Source organism: Zea mays, chromosome 5, assembly GCF_902167145.1.
Source record: "Zea mays cultivar B73 chromosome 5, Zm-B73-REFERENCE-NAM-5.0, whole genome shotgun sequence".
Taxonomy (NCBI): domain Eukaryota; kingdom Viridiplantae; phylum Streptophyta; class Magnoliopsida; order Poales; family Poaceae; genus Zea; species Zea mays.
Genome location: NC_050100.1, coordinates 17,797,461 through 17,820,141, shown reverse-complemented (window position 1 = coordinate 17,820,141; position 22,681 = coordinate 17,797,461). Strand labels below are relative to the sequence as shown.

At 43.6% G+C, this 22,681-nt stretch overlaps 2 protein-coding genes and 1 pseudogene across 2 annotated transcripts; 1 reads left to right on the top strand and 2 right to left on the bottom strand.

Annotated features, from left to right (window-relative positions):
* Nucleotides 1-1,756: 1,756 nt before the first annotated feature.
* On the bottom strand, nucleotides 1,757-2,874 carry LOC103626044 (probable glutathione S-transferase MSR-1). The gene is made up of 2 exons (XM_008646424.1): nucleotides 2,214-2,874; nucleotides 1,757-2,113 (listed from the first exon to the last, which is right to left on the bottom strand). Exons 1-2 carry the CDS (start codon nucleotides 2,535-2,537, stop codon nucleotides 1,757-1,759), a joined length of 681 nt encoding a protein of 226 aa, XP_008644646.1. The 5' UTR covers nucleotides 2,538-2,874.
* A 583-nt stretch (nucleotides 2,875-3,457) lies between these two features.
* LOC111589514 (uncharacterized) lies at nucleotides 3,458-3,601 on the top strand (annotated as a pseudogene).
* A 709-nt stretch (nucleotides 3,602-4,310) lies between these two features.
* LOC100304117 (translation initiation factor eIF-2B delta subunit) lies at nucleotides 4,311-10,606 on the bottom strand. Its single transcript, NM_001165599.1, is given in 7 exon segments — nucleotides 4,311-4,666; nucleotides 5,349-5,403; nucleotides 5,484-5,577; nucleotides 5,663-6,407; nucleotides 7,898-8,247; nucleotides 8,460-8,600; nucleotides 10,117-10,606. Coding segments are annotated over 7 exon segments (1,830 nt in total). The 5' UTR covers nucleotides 10,499-10,606; the 3' UTR covers nucleotides 4,311-4,603.
* Between the last annotated feature and the right edge of the window lie 12,075 nt (nucleotides 10,607-22,681).

The following is a 22,681-nucleotide window of genomic DNA, read 5'->3' as shown; positions in this document are numbered from 1 at the left end:
CCACCTTGACTTTAAAATAGAGGGGCAAGGGCCTCCCTCATGCCATCCCAAGTCATTTCATGGCAACTCACTCCCACTCCCACATAAGCACAAGAATCGTTCGATCGTTCATTCGATCGTTCGTCCAACTATTCATAGTTTGTTCGCTCCTTCGTCTGATCGTTCATGGTTCGTTTGTTCATCCGATCGTTCGTCCGATCGTTCGTCCGTTCATTCATCCCAATAATCTTTGTTCAGTCGTTATGCTATCAAAATTCTAATCGTTCGTTCATTCGATCATTCGATCGTTCATTCATAATCCCTATTCATCGTTCATCGTTCGTTCATACGAACTTTCACCGTTCATCGGATCATTCATAGTCACTATTTATTGTTTATCGTTCGTTCATACAAAATATTCATCGTTCGTTAATACAGATTATTCACCGTTCATCAGATGGTTCATAGTCATTATTCATCGTTCATCGGATCGTTCATCCTACTATTCATCGTTGCTATTAATCATTCATCCGATCGCCCAAATACTCAACTGCTCATCCATCATGTTGTTCAGCTCACCTAAAACCTGTCAGACCAATATTTCAGTCATACAGACTCCTGTGACTATGATTTTCCTTCCAGTAATAACTTCCTCACCCATCCAAGATTTCTCCAAGTTGAGCACACTTAACTTTGAGATTCTTTCGAACCAGGTTTCCAAAAAGAAAGGCGAACCATGTTTGTATGGATACGCCGTCAATCCTATAAAACCTAGCCCAATATATCATAGCCCACTCGGACCAGAATACCACAGTATTACAACCATCTGGGTCCCACCTTTGTCCCATGAAACACATTAGGTAGTAACAGTTGCCACCACTACCGGAATCGGGCTCTTTGCCGAGTGTCTGAAGCACTCGGCGAAGTTGTCGAGTGTTTCAGACACTCGGCAAAGAGAGCTCGGCGAACTGTATATCGCCAACAGCTTCTTTGCCGAGTACTTATTATCGGGCACTCGACAAAGTCTTTTACCGAGTGTCGCCAGATACTCGACAAAGAAAAGGTGTCGTCACGTCGAGTGATGACGGAAACGGCGCCTTTGGCGAGTGTACTAGATGACACTCGACAAAGAGAATTCTTTTGCCGAGTGCTAAAGTCTGGCGCTCGGCAAAGGTAATTGTCGTCAGCTATAGACGGCTGCTGACGGACCTTTGCCGAGAGTCTAGGTTCGCCAAGAGTTTGGCACACGACAAACTTTTTTTTGCTGAGTGTTTCCCTGTGCCAAGTGTCCTACTCACGGTAAACATGGTCGTTACCAAGAGTACGACTTTGCCGAGTGCGACACTCGGCAAAGACTGCTTTGCCGAGTGTCCGATAAAAAGTACTTGGCAAAGAGCCATATTTCGGTAGTGCACCAACATAAACTTCTGCTCATGAATAACACAGAAATAATTACTGGCACTTTGCTTAAAAATACATTTATTTTATTAGCACCATCGGTTTCTTCGGGGAAAAAAAGGAAATTGCAACTACAAATTAAAGGTTTACCAAACGGCCGCGACGAAATGAGAAGGAAACATAAATATCTAAAACACGAGTGTGTGCGTAAACAACATGCGTAACAATAGCCAAGCAATGACAAGTTCGCTGCGACGAGACGATGCACACGGAATCATGCATGGATCAACGTGCGTTCGTGTGCACGATGGTGCACCAAAATCGCGCGGGCGCGGACGTGCGCGTACATGCCGGACTGCCGGCCGGGCGCCAGCAGCTGCTAGTCGAGGCCGAACGCCTTCCTCATGCCGCACACGAACTGGAACACGTGCTCGGCCTCCGGCAGCGACTCGGCCACGCACTGGTTCTCCCGGACGCAGCGCTCTGCCCACGCCGCCAGCGCCGGGCACTCGGCGGCGACGCCGAAGCCGCCAAACCGCTCGTAGGTCAGGAACCACGGCGCGAAGGGCACCAGCGCGACGTCAATGTAGCCGAGGGCGTCCCCGCCGAAGTACGGCTTCCCGCCCAGCTCGGCCTCCAGCGTCTTGAGCGCGGCCACCGTGTCCTTCGCCGCCGCCTCCACCGCCGCCGCCGCGCCCTTGGGCTGCCGCCACACGCGCATCGCGCAATCGTTGAGCTGCAGATTAATTAAAGCTAGATTATTAGAAGCCTAGACTAGATAGGTATATTGATCTCGACGATAGACCATCTTAGGATGGATGGACGCGCGCGACCACCTTGGTGTCGACGTAAGAGGCCCAGAAACGGGCGTGGGCGCGTGCGTAGGGGTCGGCGGGGAGGAGCCGCAGCTCGCCGGCGGTAGAAGAGAAGGCGTCGTCGATGAATTCGAGGATGACGAGGGACTCGCACACGGGCTTGCCCCCGACGATGAGGACGGGGACCTTGGCGTGGACGGGGTTGGAGGACAGCAGCAGCGGGCTCTTGGCCGCCAGGTTCTCGGCCTTCTCCTCGTACACCACGCCCTTGAGCTTCAGCGCGATGCGCACGCGGTTGCCGAAGGGGCTCACGGAGCAGTTGAGCAGCACCACGCCTCCCTCCATTGCCTCCGATAGTCCGATCCCTTGGAAGCTGCTTGTGCTTTATTATCAGCAGACGATGGGGCCGGGACGCTCGATCGCTAGCTGATGACTGGAGCTTGCATTGCCAATGGCTTCTTGATTCCACTCCATGTCTATATATATAGCTAGCAGAGCAGATGATGCATATGGCAATCTGCTAGATGTTGAGCTACGAGGACGAGGTGCTCTTTGGACGGGCCGGAGGTGCTGCCATTTTTCTTGCTGATGGAAATCAACAGCATATGCTGATAGGTCATCATCGACCGGACGACCGCACCAATAATAATGCATCGAACGATGCATGCATGTCTTCGATTGTTTCGTCGCTAATAAATTGTTCGTTTCTGCATGTGAGCATGTCCTAGCTCTCTCTATTTAATTTGCTTCTTTGCATGCCGGTAAAAAAAATGTCAGGCTATGCAGCTTCGTGCGGCTCCCGGCAGCGGCGCTGCGAAGAGTTCGAGACGTCTTCAACGTCCGTCCATGCATCTTCCTTGTGGACGTAGGACGCCGGATGTTCCTAGGCTGGCCGGGCGCCGGATGTCAGTGTGACGGAGAGGTAAAGCACAGCTTAAAAATCCAAATTAAAATACAAGTTCTGCAAAGCTGCGGTAGTCTTGCTATGATTCTTGTCAATGACATATAATATCGTGTTGTGAATTCCAAGGTTAATCGTGCGTCACGTGCTTACGTAGGTCTGACACCCTCTCCGCTTTTCGTCTAACCATGGATCTAATAAGCTGTTACACCATAGATAGACTATAATAAACCAGTTAAGCCAAACACGACAAGAAGCCAAACGCAACACACCGCTTCCACGTAGTATGTATCACCTCACTAGCTGAATGGGTATGGGCAACCAAGCAAGCTATAAAAAGCGCGGTCAGATTTTTTTCCAACTCATAACTTTCTCGGCCTCTTGGCTAAGATAGAGTATAATATTTGTTATTTTCGGTTTAATATCTTATATATGGACCATAAATTCTTTTTTATATTAAATATATAATTATCAAATATGATTGTGTCATCGCAGCGCACGAGCATTATACCAGTATCACTTTAGTTATCTTATTACCCATCGAGGTCTACGATAACAAAAAAAATGCCGTAGTATAGTTTTCCTTCAATCCAAATGTTTGCAAATTCCGAACCTTAATTAATTTATTTTCAGTCATGAGGTCTTCTGTTTGAAGCTCTTTGTGTGACCTTCATAGAAGAGATGAAACGAGATCCAACAGTGCGCGTGTCTGGTGTAGATGTTGGTTTTAGCTTAGATGTTTGGAGACCTTAGAGTTTTGGATACCCGTATTGCAGAGAACTCATTTACTGGTATGGGAGTTGGAACTGGAATGAAAGGGTTGTGAGGCCTGTTGTTGAAGGCATGAACATGGGATTCCTACTCCTTGCTTACAACCAGATCTAAAACAACTGTGGCGTGCTTCACTACACTTGTGATACGTGGCCATGGTGGTGTCGGTCAACTCGGAGAGCAGAACACTCACAACGTCCGGAATCATATTTTCAGTCGATCCCTGGCCTGGCCTAATGAAAGCTGCCTGCCATCAGGAGTGAGAACCCTGTGTTGTTGTTTGAGCACGTACTGCACCGGTCAATGAAAGATCCAAAGCAAATTCCCCGAATGGCACAGCCTACACGAACATTGGTCGGTAAATTGGTAACTAATGCTTGTACAAACTGCCAAATGTGGGTACTACAGTAAAAATTAGCGTTCAACGTAGAGTATCAAAAACCATATCAAATATTCAACCTTCTCTGTGGTTGGAGGTGGCATTCCATTGAAATATTTAGAGCCCAAGGATGGTACTCATCACTGATCCATCGACTCAACGATGTCCGAGGGCACACGAGTGCACCATTCAGAGTTGCAAGTTATACAGGTGATCGCAAAACACGACGGACCGTCTTTTGGTAAAAAGGCAACAAGGACAGACAAAAAAAAAAACTCAGGCCAGCAGTGCAATCATTTATCATGTTGCACTCAGGCAAAGGTCACCAAAAATGCTACCATACGCCAGTAGGGCAGTGAGTCATATCCATAGTTGCTCCTTGCGGTACTCTCTCACAATGACCGGTACACTAGTTGGCGGAAGCTGCAACAGGAAACAACACAATCAAATACTGATCAAATGGCACACATGTCATCTATCTATAAACCCTAAACAAATTTGGAATAAACTAGCCATCCATGTATAACCGCAGAAGCCAACAAGTTCAGGACAATATAAGAATAAATAGATTACAAGGTCAAATTAATGTGATGACAAATATCAGATTTTTAAGGAAACAAACACAAGCATAGGTGCGTAACTGTCAGTGCGTAAATGCTTGGAGTTTAGAGTGGCATGGGCCTACACAACTCAGCAGATTTGTTTGGTGCAACAAAACACAACAAGTTAGCCTAGTTCAAAGGTCGAGCACTGGATGGTTCGTACATAGGTTATCAGCTGCTTCTACACTCTACAGAAACTGTGCCAAGTCGTGAGTAAATATTCGAAGAGAGAAAACACTATGTTGAAGATGTTGGATACAGAGAGTTTGTTATGGTTAATTTGAGTGCAGCATATGTATACAGAACAAGACGCCTAATAAAACCAGTTCAAGCAGATCAAACCAATTACATGGTTCAATAGATTCACTAACAAAAAGGGCACATGTTTTGTTGCTAACAACTGGGCAGCAGTAACTAGATGCATTATGTTCAAAAAGATAACATTTGCACACTTATCCAAAAGATAACCTAGAAGATTGATTATAGTGAGAAGTATATCTTACCATTCCGTAGTCAGTTATGATCATCGACACATAATCAGGTGGGGTGGCATCGTACCTATTAGATGTGCAACATTATTTACACCGAGGGGAATAAAATCAGAAGGAATGGCTGGTGTATAGAATTCACAAACATACGTTAAATTTAGCAATTGGAGATTTGCACTGTCTGCCCAGTTCTTAAGATGGTCCTCTGCCTTCCCAGGAATTTTCAAAATGACATCTGGATCGCCTGAGTAAGAAAACTCATGTCAAGTAGCTCTCATGCACGAGTGCAAACATATATTTGCAATGCATAAACGATAAAATATCCTTACCAAGCTCATTAGCACATATAGAATCAAGTTGCACTCTCTCGTGAAACTTGTATGCCTCACAACAAACCAGAACTGGAACTCCAAATGCATGCGCAACCATAGCCACAGATGCTGTCCCAACTCGAGAATAAACTGTCCCATTTGATAATATTGATGAGGCACCCAACAAAACTCGAGTTACTTCATGCATGATGTATGAGATGGCATTTATGTGTGTATATGTGCAATTAATGCCCTTTGCCACTAATCTCCGCAGCAATCCCTGTCCCTCAAGCTTTGGGCGAGAATCTACCACTACAACTCGAAAGTTCCTCCCAAGTTCATGAGCATAATCCAAAATCATTTCAACAACTGTTGATGATCCATATGTCAGTAAGACATCGTTGTCTCTGACCTTTGTGATGGCATGGCTGACAATAACTTTATCTGCAAGAACTATCTTCTCATTTATAAAACGATCAATATCAGACTGAAGACTAGTTTTGGCTTCAGACTCTGACAATGCATGTGGTAGCTTTGCTATCCTGCTCTTCAGAAACCTAATAGCATTGCCCATGCTGATTGAAAGAGGCCTACACTCGATAAGAAATGACACATAACTGCTGATTTTTGCAGTAAGATCTCTGCTGAGTGTTTTATTTGTAGGTGTAGTGTAATCTTTTATTGCCTCTTTGAATGCAAGAAGCATTGCTACACAACGATCATTACCACCAGATACTTCACCAGACAAATATTGGAGCCCAACCTGAAATATAGTAAAAGTCCACATGAGTCAATCATATTTTGCCAAAATGGACAATAATCAGTTTAAAAGGGGAGCCTTGTCGCAGTGGTAAAGCTGCTGTCTTGTGACGGGTTCGAGTCGTGGAAACGGCTCTTGCAAATGCAGTGAAAGACTGTACTATAACCTAAATGGATCCGATCCTTCCCCAGGCCCCACGCACGTGGGAGTACATGCACCGGGACAATGATCAGTTTATATAATTTTTATTGGTTATTTTCTTTACTACTCAGAAGTCAGAACCACCAAAGACCAAACATCTAAACAATCAACAACAACAATAATAACAACATAAATCTGACCTTGCAAACTAGTTTTGCCTGGGACTAAATCGTATATTTTGACCAGCATACAACTTAATATAGTAAAGAGGAATCACCATGCACCATTAAACATTTACAACATAATATATAGCTAAATTCAAGCTCAGAAGGAGACATGCTGAAGTGATCTCAAGGAACAGATTTTCAAGAATTCAACAATGTGCAGAAGACAAACAGGGCTATTCAACTGGGAAATGCAATTTTACTATGCATGTACATCCGTGGAACTCTGCTTTCCTAAGAGTTCCCAACAAAATTCATAATAAATCAAAAACAAAGCATAAGCCTTATACCCCGTTTGGATGTAGATATTGGAGCGCAGAATTGAGAATTGGAATCAGGTTTCCTAAATTCTGTTGTTTGGTTGCATGTGGAATTGAGATTTGGAGTCAAAGGCTCAATTCTCTGGAATTGGACTATAACTAGAAACCCCATCTCCCAATACAAAGCCTCACCCCTCGGTATTGCGTGGAATTAAACCGCACAATTCCAAACTACAATTCAGTGACATCCAAACAATAGGATTGGAATTACATCTTATTTCAATACCATGCCTGATTTGGCAATTGGCATTAAACCCAATTCAATTCCATCATCTCCAATATCTACATCCAAACGGAGCATTAGTGACTTAGCTCTTGTGCAAAGAAGACTAATCTTTAGTATTCTTTTTGTATATAGAGCTAGAGCGCATATGAACATATTATGCAAAGTCTTTGGCAGTTGTACATATTTAACATTATCTACATATATGGATATTGGAAAGAGAAAAAAAGAGCTGAATTGTATACAAAAAAAATCAACTTAGGTGCAGGACATATTTCAAGGCCAAAACAAGTTGAGGGTGTCTTGAGTTTCAGCCCAGGTCAAAATTCTTAGGACCAAGAGAGCAAGGTAATCCAACATCCAGTGATTAGTAAGACAGCAATGACTGTTTCATCTATGATCAACTATCCGCGTATCTGTAGAAGTAACCCAACAGTTGCATGTTACATAGCTTCCTACACCTTAGTCCTACTCCAAATGCATGAAGATCTTACGTGGGTGAAGAATAGATCATTGACTAATCCTGCTTGAGATCTATAATAAGAGTACATAAATGTCTGGGTAGGTTTAAAACACAAAAGTTACCTTGTATACAGAAGGATGCATTGGTTCTAATTGAAAGAATTTTGACTCGAGGTCAGGAAGCTGAGTGCCATGCACATACTGAGGAAGATGCCTGAACAGTTCAACTCTGTTTTGAGCTTCTGATTGGTTGACTACCGCACGTTTTTTTGCTTTCTCCACCTTATGCACATCATCAAACTGCATGCGGGGATGGGGAGCATCTAATTTTTTTTCTCTTTCTGGAGGACGTTCAGTAGCCTTCTTCTCAGAAGCAAGTGTACTTGCAGCTTGGGGCACATCTTTCTTCTGAGCAGTTTTTGCTGGCTTGGCTTGCTTGGACATCGCAGCACCAGCAGATTTTCCTGATTTATCTGTAAATGAAAAGTAATATGAAAATCTGATTGGGAGCTATGCTTCCGTTAAACACATGCAAGATCATCATAACAAAGTTGAACATATTCATAGGCACATTTTCCACCACCAAACTCTAGGCCAACAAACAAAAAATACAAATTGGAAATGCTGAGAGGCTTTTTGTGTGATTCAAGCAGCGCTCCACAAAACCCTATATCATGGCAATTACCTGCCTCCTTCGCTGCAGCTTTAGCAGCACGTTGGGCCTCCTGAATTGCACGTCTCTCTGCCTTCGAGGTTTTCTGCTTTTGTGGAATGGAAGCTGGAGCACCCTCATTCCGTATTTCAGCCAAACCACACTTGTTTTCTTCTGAAACAAACTTATGTGCACGTATATAAATAAAATTGTCAAATAATTTTCTCAACCAAATTTAATAGATATTAACCATTATATGCCAAAATTAACATACAGAAACCAGCACAACTACAACTTCCTGATTTTCATTCAGACATCCCCCAAATAACCTTTATGCTAAAAAACAACAAATTGTCAGTTAGGTAGATTGATCTCTTAACAACTATATCACATATAAAGTTATAAACCACAATCAGTCACCATAACCCAAAGATCCAAACAATCTGATTATTATTATCCATAATCCTAATTATTACAATACTATGCATAATCCAGATTATAATAATCTAGTTGTGATCCAAACAGCCCCTTAGTATGGTCATACCATAAACCAAGGTACGCTGATCTCTTAACTACCATAGCACATATACAACATGTTTGCTAAAGAACAACAAATTAGGTGTAAGTGATTAACCTAAGCTAGCGCTTGTGACAATCTATATGTATTGTAGCTTCAAAGACCTACTTATGTTAAATCCACAAATCCAAACCATTATTGCTTGGTCAAAAACTATATACAAACGAAAACTACATGAGCCTCCTATTGATAAATCATGTCCACGATAGAAACAAAGTTCAAATTATAACCAATATATCCATGACTCTTAGCTTGACTAACGGCAAGGAATAATAAACTTTCTTTAAAAAATGTTTTATTATGAATACTAACTAATGAAGCTTCCTCCTATATTAGAATTAAAAAATAATATGGCCATTAGAAGTGAAAGCAAACAAAGTGCATAATAAATTGTCATAGAACATAGAAGTGTTAAATAAGTATTTGGTACGATAGAAATACCTTTAGCAATAGAATATAAATAAAAAATATTTTTTACTATCCTACTGTGATGGTAAGAGGAACAAATTTGTTCATATAAAAAAATTGAACAAACTTTATCTTAAGTAGGTCACCCGCAGCAGAGAGGAAGGTTTTTAAAGTCTAACGTCCTTTAAGGTAACAGTGGACATGGTCTAATAGAACTCTCCATGCACAAACAGCTCCAGGTAAACCAACAAAATAATGGTTATATTTGAATTTGGCAACCAAACTGAGACAGTATGGTCCTATCTGAAAAACAGTCTTCCCTCACCATGGGCTTGGTGTCTCCCTCAACATGTCTGTTATATAAATGTGTGTTTGTAATTCCTAAATCGTTTTCTTAAGTTTAGTTTTACAAAAGCCTCTCAGGTACTAATATTTCATGAATAATACCACATCTAAATGTTACAGGTTATTTATGTGCACACTAACGTCAGTTTGTCAAGAGTCCAAGCAAGTTTCAGAGAGAAGCAAGTACACTTTGCTTAGCTCTAAACTTTCAAGTGTTGATTGCATGGCCGCGAGCCTTCCTATTTTAAAGGTAAATACTACTTAGAAGCTCCTCTGGTTCGCTACCATGGCAGTATAAACCAATCCCATTCCCACCCCCAAAGCAACGGCCAATGGCAATCTCATGATTTGATAGAGTACCTAGCTCCACAGCAGAAGGAGCGCGTGACCAGGAGTCGTCGTCGCCGATCTCGGACACGATGTCGAGGCGCGGGGACGAACGCACGGGCGCAGAAGTGGCGAGGACGACGTCGGCCGCCGCCGGGGGGTGTGGGCCCAGGGCGAGGTGGTCGGCATGGCGCGGGGGAGGGATCATGACAGGGGAAAGGCGCCCCTGGGAGAAGTCGTCTGACGCCGGAGGCGACGCCGTGACCGGCCTCTGCTGCGCCGATGGTGCCTGGACCACCGCGGCGGGGGGCATGGGCTCGGACGGCGCGGAGGCATCCGGGGTGAAGAAGCCGACCTGGCGGATCTTGGGCTCCACGCCGCCCGACGAGGAGCGCGGCGGGCGGCGAAGATCCATGGCCGCTGACGGCGGCGAGGGTTTGGTTGGGGGTTTGGGGCGGCGCTCGAGACGAGTGTGTGACTGTGGGAGCCTGGGAGGGGAGCGAGCAAGAGAGGTTGGGGAACTGGGGATCCTCACGGCTGCGGCTGAGCACACGACACGAGCGATGATGGTGGACCACTGAACTGGGTGCAGGCGTCGTGATCGCCTCTGACGTGCCCGAGAGCCTGGGCCATGGGCGTTGGTGGGCGTGGTCTGCGGAGGTTTATTCATTTTGTTTTTTTTTTCTTTTTCGATAGGACGGCAGAGCCGCAGAGGTGTTGGTGCCCGAAGTGGCCGAAGGGGGTAATTGGGCCGACCAGAGCTTTGCATCACACCGGGCTGCTTTTATGTGACCAAAAGCTCATGGCACTTGAACAATCTGACTGAGCAGGAGACCTATAGGAAGGGATTTAATCCTTTCTAATTCACCTCAATCCACCTCTAAGTGGAAGTCCTAATTGTGTGTTCTATCCACGATGTTGTTCCTACCTTGTGTGCACCAACCACTTGATAGGCATAGGTATGATAATGGATCATGATCCAAATATCTCTTCACAAAGTTAAGACACTTAAATAATTTTAGTTCAAAAATGAATATGAATACAAACCGATCCTAATTCGATTTAATCCTTAAAATCTGTAGTATAAAATTTAGAGTTCATTACCACCCCTACAACCCTAGATACCCATGCGCATGTGAAGTTTTGTTCAGCCCATAGTCCTACGTATGTACGCATATATACGTTGGTCCTCTCAGTCACGCGGCCGACCAGCTCATGAACCACTATTGAAGATAGGTGACTTCCCACTCCTGCAACTCCTGCATTTAGGGAGTGTTTAGCATATAGCTCTAGAAGAGGCTTGCTAGAGCTAGTTAAATACCATAACAATTGTAAGTTTTATGAAGTTTTTAGAGTTACAGTATATTAGAGTATCTTTTTTATTGTTCTATAGTCCTAAAAAAGCAAACTAGACACAGAGTTTAAAGGCATTTACCAGCCACCACTATTGTTATGAGAAAGCATTTTAAACTCCTGAGCATAGTTGCTCCACCTAGAGTTTTAGAACAGAGCTCCTCTACAATGCAACAAAGCCATGTCAAATACCCACTTAATATGGGTTGAGATAAAATTGATACTGAAATAACCCTTAGTACCGATTCTAACCATCAAAGCTCTAAGAGAAGCATTAGTATCGGTTTGCAAGAGCCCAAGACAAGATCAAAGAAACCATGTCGAAAAGACATGAAGAAATAAAAAAATGGGTTGCTTAGTAGCATCAAACGTGTCCATTCAAACACCAGATAAAATATCATATAGAAATTACATTGTGTATTAAAGAAAGGGCTATAGAAACACAGAACACCAAACACATATGTGTGCACTAGACATCACACTGGATGGGCACTAAAAACTCAAGAAAATCTACAACGTGTTTGGAGATATCTATAAGACACTAGACATGTCCCGTGTACTATTAAATACCCCACCGAACAGGGTACTAAGAGAGGTTGTATAACAACCCGAGAAGGGCTACAGTGCACCGAACATATTCGGTGTAACATCGGTCAAAGCATCAGATGTCGTTACTCAAACAACCAACAGTGGCTAGTTCCAATGGTTAACTAACATGGACAAGCATCGGGCAGTCTGGTGCCTAGCTACATTGGAGTATGTCCGGTGAGTACGGAAAAGTTTTGTATTGCTTTCAATAGCTAGTTTTGGATTTGGGGGATATATATACCCGCCAAACCCTGCACTAGGTGGGGGCTGAGAAACATTGCTAGAGAGTTGAAACTCCATTTTTGTAGCTCTAGACACCCAAGTGTTCAAAGATCATTCGATGATTAACGTAGGTGCCTTACAAAGTGCTTAGTTTAATTAGTTAGATCGCTCTATTAACATTTTCTCTAGATTTTCCTAGTGGTTAGAAGCGAGGTTAGACACCCTCAAACCCTTGATGCTTGTGCACACTATTTTATCTGTACCGAGTACAAGAATATTGACCTTCTATGATGTTCTGATGGTATCATAACCGTCACAGAAGGCCTACAATTAAAGGTCTTCTATGATGAAACATTATAAATTAGGACGTTCCAAATGAGGAATATTCTTAGAAATGTCGTAATTTATGATGTTCCTTAATAAAAACGTCACATAAGACCTTGACTTACGCACCTTTTGTGACGCTTATGGTACCATCAGAACGTCATTAAAGGTCAATCTTCTTGTAGCTATTACGAAATCACACAAATCATGTTTGTGGTGTAACTGCCACAATGTATTGAATGAAACGAGGCTCATGGCGTTTCAGCCGGAAACACGGTAGAAGGCGGGGAGCATCTAAGAGAGGCAAAAATCGGAGCACCATTTGCGTGTCGAGAAGGCCTAGGGCTATCCACATAGTTATCTGACTAGGAGCTTGGACCTCGCTTGGGACTCTAACAAGGATTAGGGGGATGTTTGTGTGCTTCTCGATACGTCGGCAAAAATACTGGCACATGAACGAGAGTTTGCATCTGTATCTCTTTTAAGCTTCCATATTTATATTGTATTACCTTGGTTATGTGCTTTAGCTTCCTAGTTTAGTCATAGATTAGTGGATAGGCTTGGAATCCGAGTTATATAACTCCTTACGTTAGAGGTAACAACACTTAGTCAAAATCATAGTTATACATATGATAGCTTGGTTCTTTGTATAGACTTTGACTAGGAGAAAATAACATCATAGATTAGAGAGAAATTATATTGTCTAACACCCTCTTAGGCATCACCAGTCCCTTCAAATTTCTCACATTTAAAATTATTTTTTAAAAGACCTTAAAGGGAGAAACAACCAAAACCAAAGTTGTAGATCATGAAAAGTTTTAAAACTTTGTAGTTGATAACTTCTTTATTTGAACTTGTTTAGGATCTCAAATACTCATATAAAAGTTGGATCAAGATAAAATATGGCGGACATATATTGTATAATGCCTGCTCAAGCTAGTACAACTACAAATTGATGGCATAATGCCCCTTGCTGGAGAACCACGACAAAATGTCTGCTCAAGCTAGTACAACTACAAATTGAAGGTCGACCGCAACTATTGCATGCAAGCCATCACCACTTGCGTTGGTCGACCGGTTTGTTGTGTTTCACGTGTGAGCGGTGAACAAGCACCTAATCTTACTATGGTTAGTGAGCACCTAGATTCAGTAGAAGACTAACTACACACTATCGGAATCTAGCTCTTTGCCAAGGGAAATTTATCGGACACTCGACAAAACTTACTTTGTCGTGTACTACGTACACTCAGCACAATAAAGCACACAACGAAGAGTGTGTTGCCGAGAGCTGAACCCTCGGCATAAAATGGTACTCAGCAAAGACGGCTTTGCCAAGAGCCGAACGCTCGACATAATTGAAAGGGAATTAGGCTTACACCTCTTTCCCAATTAATTTTGGTGGTTGAATTGCCCAACACAAATAATTGGACTAACTAGTTTGCTCTAGTCTATAAGTTCTACAGGTGCCAAAGGTTCACAATAAGCCAATAAAAAGACCAAGAAAGGGGTCAAACAAAGAGAGCAAAAGACAACCCAAAGGCACCTTGGTCTCGCGCACCGGACTGTCCGGTGTGCCACCGGACAGTGTCCGGTGCACCAGGGCACTCGACGCTGAACTCGCTACCTTCGGGAAATTCCAAGGGCGCTCCGCTATAATTCACCGGACTGTCCGGTGAGTCACCTGACAGTGTCCGGTGCACACCGGACTGTCCGGTGTGCCAGCGGAGCAATGGCTTCGCGCGCAACGGTCGTCTGCAACCGCATTCAATGCGCTACAGTGCGCGCCAGAGTCAGAGCATGCACAGTTGGCGCACCGAACAGTCTACAGGACCTGTCCGGTGCACCACCGGACAGCCCAGAGGCCCCACAAGTCAGAGCTCCAACGGTCGAACCCCAACGGTCTGCTGACGTGGCTGGCGCACCGGACAGTGTCCGGTGGCGCACCGGACTGTCCGGTGCGCCATGCGACAGCACACTTCCAACGGCCATTTTTGGTGGTTGGGGCTATAAATACCCAACCACCCCACATTCAATGGCATCCAAGTTTCTTCACTTCTACACCTTACAAGAGCTATAGCCTTCATTACAAGACACACCAAAGAGATCAAATCCTCTCCCAACTTCACACAAAGCTTTAGTGATTAGAGAGAGAGATTTGTTGTGTTCATTTGAGCTCTTGCGCTTGGATTGCTTCTTTTCTTTCTCATTCTTTCTTGTGATCATCTCAATTGTAACCGAGGCAAGAGACACCAATTGTGGGGTGGTCCTTGCGAGGACTTGTTGTCCCGTTTGATTGAGAAGAGAAGCTCACTCGGTCCGAGGGACCGTTTGAGAGAGGGAAAGGGTTGAAAGAGACCCGGTCTTTGTGACCACCTCAACGGGGAGTAGGTTTGTAAGAACCGAACCTCGGTAAAACAAATCATCGTGTCTCGCTCCTTATTTGCTCACGATTTGTTTTGCGCCCTCTCTCTCGGACTCATTTATATTTCTAACGCTAACTCGGCTTGTAGTTGTGCTTAAGTTTATAAATTTCAGATTCGCCCTATTTACCCCCCCCCTCTAAGTGACTTTTAATTGGTATCAGAGCCGGTGCTTCATTAGAGCCTAACCGCTCGAAGTGATGTCGGGAGCATCCGCCAAGAGGGATCTCGGGACCGGCGACAAGTCCGCAAGCTCGGGAAGAACACACTCAAGGGAGTCCGCCCACAAGCACAAGGAGGAATCCTCTTCCTCCGTCAAGTCCTATCGAATGGGTGACAAGAAGAAGAAGATGAGGAAAGTGGTCTACTACGAGACCGACTCTTCGTCACCATCCACCTCCGGCTCAGAATCGGCCTCCACTACTTCAAAGCGCCATGAGCGCAAGAAGTATAGTAAGATGCCCCTTCGCTATCCTCGCATTTCTAGACGCACTCCATTACTCTCCATTCCATTAGGCAAACCACCTATGTTTGAAGGTGAAGATTAATCTATGTGGAGTGATAAAATGAGGCATCACCTAACCTCACTCCACAAAAGCATATGAGATATTGTTGAGTATGGAGTGCAGGTACCAAAGAAGGGAGATAAGGATTACGACTCGGAGGAGGTCGAACAAATCCAACACTTCAACTCCCAAGCCACAACTATACTCCTCGCCTCTCTAAGTCGAGAGGAGTATAATAAGGTGCAAGGGTTGAAGAGTGCAAAGGAAATTTGGGACGTGCTAAAGACCGCGCATGAAAGAGACGAGGTGACCAAGATCACCAAGCGGGAGACGATCGAGGGGGAGCTCGGTCGCTTCCGACTTCGCCAAGGGGAGGAGCCACAAGACATGTACAACCGGCTCAAAACCTTGGTGAACCAAGTGTGCAACCTCGGGAGAAAAAAATGGGATGACCATGAAATGGTTAAGGTTATTCTTAGATCACTTGTTTTCCTTAACCCTACTCAAGTTCAATTAATTCATGGTAATCCTAGATATACACTAATGACTCCTGAGGAAGTAATAGGGAATTTTGTGAGCTTTGAATTAATGATCAAAGGCTCAAAGAAAATCGTCGAGCTAGATGCCCCCTCCACGTCTGAAGCACAACCGGTCGCATTCAAGGCGATGGAGGAGAAGAAGGAGGAATCTACATCAAGTAGAACACCCATCGACGCCTCCAAGCTCGACAACGAGGAAATGGCGCTCATCATCAAGAGCTTCCGCCAAATCCTCAAACAAAGGAGGGGGAAAGATTACAAGCCCCGTTCCAAGAAGGTGTGCTACAAGTGTGGTAAGCCCGGTCATTTCATTGCTAAATGTCCATTATCTAGTGATAGTGACAGGGGCGACGACAACAAGGGCAAGAGGAGAGAAAAGAGGAGGTACTACAAGAAGAAGGGCGGCGATGCCCATGTGTGCCGCGAGTGGGACTCCGACGAGAGCTCCTCCGACTCCTCATCCGACGAGGACGCCGCCAACATCGCCGTCACCAAAGGGCTCCTCTTCCCCAACGTCGGCCACAAGTGCCTCATGGCAAAGGACGGCAAAAGAAAGAAGGTAAAATCAAGATCCTCCACTAAATATGCATCCTCTAGTGATGAAGATCATGTTAGTGATGAGGAAGATAATTTGCGTATTCTTTTTGCCAACCTTAACATGCAAAAAAGGGAGAAATTAAATGAATTAATTAGTGCTATTCATGAAAAGGATGAACTCTTGGACTCCCAAGAGGACTTCCTAATTAAAGAAAATAAGAAGCATGTTAAGGTTAAGAATGCTTATGCTCTAGAAGTAGAAAAATGTGAAAAATTATCTAGTGAGCTAAGCACTTGCCATGATACTATTGCCAACCTTAGAAATGAAAATGCTAAAATTATTGTTAAGGTTGATTCAAATGTTTGTGATGTTTCAATTCCCAATCTTAGAAATGATAATGATAATTTGCTTGCTAAGATTGAAGAATTGAATATCTCTCTTGCTAGCCTTAGGATTGAAAATGAAAAATTACTTGCTAGGGCTAAAGAATTAGATGTTTGCAATGCTTCCATTTCCGATCTTAGAAATAACAATGATATTTTACGTGCTAAGATTGTTGAACTTAATTCTTGCAAACCCTCTACATCTGTCATTGAGCATGTCACTACTTGCACTAGATGTAGAGATATTAACATTGATGCTATTCATGATCATATGGCTTTAATTAAACAACAAAATGATCATATAGCTAAACTAGATGCTAAAATTGCCGAGCATGACTTAGAAAATGAAAAGTTTAAATTTGCTAGAAGCATGCTCTATAGTGGGAGACGCCCTGGCATCAAGGATGGCATTGGCTTCCAAAAGGGGGACAATGTCAAACTTAATGCCCCTCCTAAAAGATTGTCTAATTTTGTTAAGGGCAAGGCTCCCATGCCTCAGGATAACGAAGGTTACATTTTGTACCCTGACAGTTATCCCGAGAGCAAAATTAGGAGAATTCATTCTAGGAAGTCTCACTCTGGTCCTAATCATGCTTTTATGTATAAGGGTGAGACATCTAGTTCCAGGCAATCAACCCGTGCAAAATTGCCTAAGAAGAAAACTCCTACTGTATCAAATGATTCTAACATTTCATCTAAGACTTTTGATGCATCATATGTTTTAACTAACAAATCCGGCAAGGTAGTTGCCAAGTATGTTGGGGACAAACACAAGGGATCAAAGACTTGTGTTTGGGTACCCAAAGTTCTTGTATCTAATGTCAAAGGACCCAAAACCATTTGGGTACCTAAAATCAAGAACTAAACTTGTTTTGTAGGTTTATGCATCCGGGGGCTCAAGTTGGATCATCGATAGCGGGTGCACAAACCACATGACAGGGGAGAAGAAGATGTTCTCCTCCTATGAGAAAAACCAAGATCCCCAACGAGCTATCACATTCGGGGATGAAATCAAGGTTTGGTCAAAGGACTGGGTAAAATTGATATATCTCCTGACCACTCCATTTCCAATGTTTTTCTTGTAGACTCCTTAGATTACAATTTGCTTTCCGTTTCTCAATTATGCAAAATGGGCTACAACTGTCTTTTTACAGATGCAGGTGTTACTGTCTTTAGAAGAAGTGATGATTCAATAGCATTTAAGGGAGTGTTAGAGGGTCAGCTATACTTAGTAGATTTTGATAGAGCTGAACTCGACACTTGCTTAATTGCTAAGACTAACATGGGCTGGCTCTGGCATCGCCGACTAGCACATGTTGGAATGAAGAATCTTCACAAGCTTCTAAAGGGAGAACACATTTGGGGACTAACAGATGTTCATTTTGAGAAAGACAGGATTTGTAGCGCATGTCAGGCAGGGAAGCAAGTTGGTGTTCATCATCCACATAAAAACATCATGACGACTGACAGGCCACTTGAGCTCCTACACATGGACCTATTCGGCTCGATAGCTTACATAAGTATCGGCGGGAGTAAGTACTGTCTAGTTATTGTGGATGATTATTCTCGCTTCACTTGGGTGTTCTTTTTGCAGGAAAAATCTCATACCCAAGAAACCTTAAAGGGATTCTTGAGACGGGCTCAAAATGAGTTCGGCTTGAGGATCAAGAAAATTAGAAGCGACAACGGGACGGAGTTCAAGAACTCACAAATCGAAGGCTTCCTTGAGGAGGAGGGCATCAAGCATGAGTTCTCTTCTCCCTACACCCCACAACAAAATGGTGTAGTGGAGAGGAAGAATAGAACTCTATTGGACATGGCAAGAACCATGCTTGATGAGTACAAGACTTCGGATCGGTTTTGGGCCGAGGCGGTCAACACCGCCTGCTACGCCATCAACCGGTTGTATCTACACCAAATCCTCAAGAAGACATCATATGAACTCCTAACCGGTAAAAAGCCCAATATTTCATATTTTAGAGTCTTTGGTAGCAAATGCTTTATTCTTGTTAAAAGGGGTAGAAAATCTAAATTTGCTCCTAAGATAGTAGAAGGCTTTTTACTAGGATATGATTCAAACACAAGGGCATATAGAGTCTTTAACAAGTCCTCAGGACTAGTTGAAGTTTCTTATGATGTTGTGTTTGATGAAACTAACGGCTCTCAAGTAGAGCAAGTTGATCTTGATGAGATAGGTGATGAAGAGGCTCCGTGCATCACGCTAAGGAACATGTCCATTGGGGATGTGTGTCCTAAGGAATCCGAAGAGCCACCACATGCACAAGATCAACCATCTTCCTCAATGCAAGCATCTCCACCAACTCAAGATGAGGATGAAGCTCAAAATGATGAAGGAGAAGATCAAGGAGTTGAGCCACCTCAAGAGGAGAGCAATGATCAAGGGGGATATGCCCATGATCAAGATGAGGAAGATGAACAAGTTCCAAGACCGCCACACCCAAGAGTCCACCAAGCAATCCAACGAGATCACCCCGTGAACACCATCCTCGGCGGTATTCAAAAGGGGGTAACTACTCGATCTCGTGTTGCTCATTTTTGTGAACATTACTCTTTTGTTTCCTCTATTGAGCCACACAGGGTAGAGGAAGCACTACAAGATTCGGATTGGGTGGTGGCGATGCAAGAGGAGCTCAACAACTTCACTAGAAATGAGGTATGGCATTTAGTTCCACGTCCTAATCAAAATGTTGTAGGAACCAAGTGGGTCTTCCGCAACAAGCAAGATGAGCATGGTGTGGTGACAAGGAACAAAGCCCGACTTGTGGCCAAGGGATATTCACAAGTCGAAGGTTTGGATTTTGGTGAAACCTATGCAACCATAGCTAGGCTAGAATCAATTCGCATTTTACTTGCCTATGCTACTTACCATGGCTTCAAGCTTTATCAAATGGATGTGAAAAGTGCCTTCCTCAATGGACCAATCAAGGAGGAGGTCTATGTTGAGCAACCTCCCGACTTTGAAGATAGTGAGTACCCTAACCATGTTTACAAACTCTCTAAGGCGCTTTATGGGCTCAAGCAAGCCCCAAGAGCATGGTATGAATGCCTAAGAGATTTTCTTATCACTAATGGCTTCAAAGTCGGAAAGGCCGATCCTACTTTATTTACTAAAACTCTTGACAATGATTTGTTTGTATGCCAAATTTATGTTGATGATATTATATTTGGGTCTACTAACGAATCTACATGTGAGGAATTTAGTAGGATCATGACACAGAAATTCGAGATGTCTATGATGGGAGAGTTGAAGTACTTCTTGGGATTTCAAGTGAAGCAACTCCAAGAGGGCACCTTCATTAGCCAAACGAAGTATATTCAAGACATTCTAAACAAGTTTGGGATGAAGGATGCCAAACCCATCAAGACACCCATGGGAACCAATGGGCATCTCGACCTCGACACGGGAGGTAAATCCGTCGATCAAAAGGTATACCGGTCGATGATAGGTTCTTTACTCTATTTATGTGCATCTTGACCGGATATAATGCTTTCTGTATGCATGTGTGCAAAATTCCAAGCCGACCCTAAGGAAGCTCACCTTACGGCCGTAAAACGAATCTTGAGATATTTAGTTCATACACCTAAGTTTGGGCTTTGGTATCCTCGGGGATCCACATTTGATTTAATTGGTTATTCGGATGCCGATTGGGCGGGGTGTAAAATTAATAGAAAGAGCACATCGGGGACTTGCCAGTTTTTGGGAAGGTCCCTGGTGTCTTGGGCTTCAAAGAAGCAAAATTCTGTAGCTCTTTCTACCGTCGAAGCCGAGTATATTGCCGCAGGTCATTGTTGCGCACAATTGCTTTGGATGAGGCAAACCCTTAGGGACTATGGTTACAAATTAACCAAAGTTCCTCTTTTATGTAATAATGAGAGTGCAATCTGCATGGCGGATAATCCCGTTGAGCATAGCCGCACTAAACACATAGCCATTCGGTATCATTTCTTAAGGGATCACCAACAAAGGGAGATATCGAGATTGCATATATTAACACTAAGGAACAATTAGCCAATATCTTTACCAAGCCACTAGATGAACAAACCTTTAACAAACTTAGGCATGAGCTAAATATTCTCGATTCTAGGAATTTCTTTTGATGTTTTGCACACATAGCTCATAAATATACCTTTGATCCTATCTCTTTCATGTGCTATGACTAATGTGTTCTCAAGTATATTTCAAACCAAGTCATAGGTGTATTGAAAGGGAATTGGAGTCTTCGGCGAAGACAAAGGCTTCCACTTCACTCCATAACTCATTCTTCGCCATCGCTCTGAGCAACTCTCCAACTTTGGTATAATCTTCACTCATATTATGTTCGCCAAAGGGGGAGAAAGTAGTACAAGGGCTTATATTTCACTCAAAGTATCCGTTTTTGGCGATTCATGCCAAAGGGGGAGAAAGTATTAGCCCAAAGCAAAAGGACCGCACCACCACCCATTTTCAAAAAGGTTTTAAAATGATGAATTTTTCAATTGATATCTTATTATATTCAAAAAGAGGGAGAATATAGCCCTTCAAAAATTGGTATCTTAAAACCCTCTTGAACAATAAGAGGAGGAATTTATTGAGGGGGAGTTTTGATTAAATCAAAGGAAAAGCATTTGAAACAGGGGGAGAAAATTTCAAATCTTGAAAATGCTTCTCAAAATCTTATTCATTTACCTTTGACTATTTGCAAAAGGACTTTGAAAAGAATTTACAAAAGAATTTGCAAAAACAAAACATGTGGTGCAAGCGTGGTCCAAAATGATAAAAATATAAAGAAACAATTCATGCATATCTTATGAGAATTTATATTGGCTCAATTCTAAGTAACCTTTGCACTTACAATTATGCAAACTATTTCAATTATGCACTTCTATATTTGCTTTGGTTTGTGTTGGCATCAATCACCAAAAAGGGGGAGATTGAAAGGGAATTAGGCTTACACCTCTTTCCCAATTAATTTTGGTGGTTGAATTGCCCAACACAAATAATTGGACTAACTAGTTTGCTCTAGTCTATAAGTTCTACAGGTGCCAAAGGTTCACAATAAGCCAATAAAAAGACCAAGAAAGGGGTCAAACAAAGAGAGCAAAAGACAACCCAAAGGCACCCTGGTCTGGCGCACCGGACTGTCCGGTGTGCCACCGGACAGTGTCCGGTGCACCAGGGCACTCGACGCTGAACTCGCTACCTTCGGAAAATTCCAAGGGCGCTCCGTTATAATTCACCGAACTGTCTGGTGAGTCACCAGACAGTGTCCGGTGCACACCGGACTGTCCGGTGTGCCAGCGGAGCAACGACTACTTCGCGCGCAGCGGTCGTCTGCAACCGCATTCAATGCGCTACACTGCGCGCCAGAGTCAGAGCATGCGCAGTTGGCGCACCGAACAGTCTACAGGACCTGTCCGGTGCACCACCGGACAGCCCAGAGGCCCCACAAGTCAGAGCTCCAACGGTCGAACCCCAACGGTCTGCTGACGTGGCTGGCGCACCGGACAGTGTCTGGTGGCGCACCAGACTGTCCGGTGCGCCATGCGGCAGCACACTTCCAACAACCATTTTTGGTGGTTGGGGCTATAAATACCCCAACCACCCCACATTCAATGGCATCCAAGTTTCTTCACTTCTGCACCTTACAAGAGCTATAACATTCATTACAAGACACACCAAAGAGATCAAATGCTCTCCCAACTTCACACAAAGCTTTAGTGATTA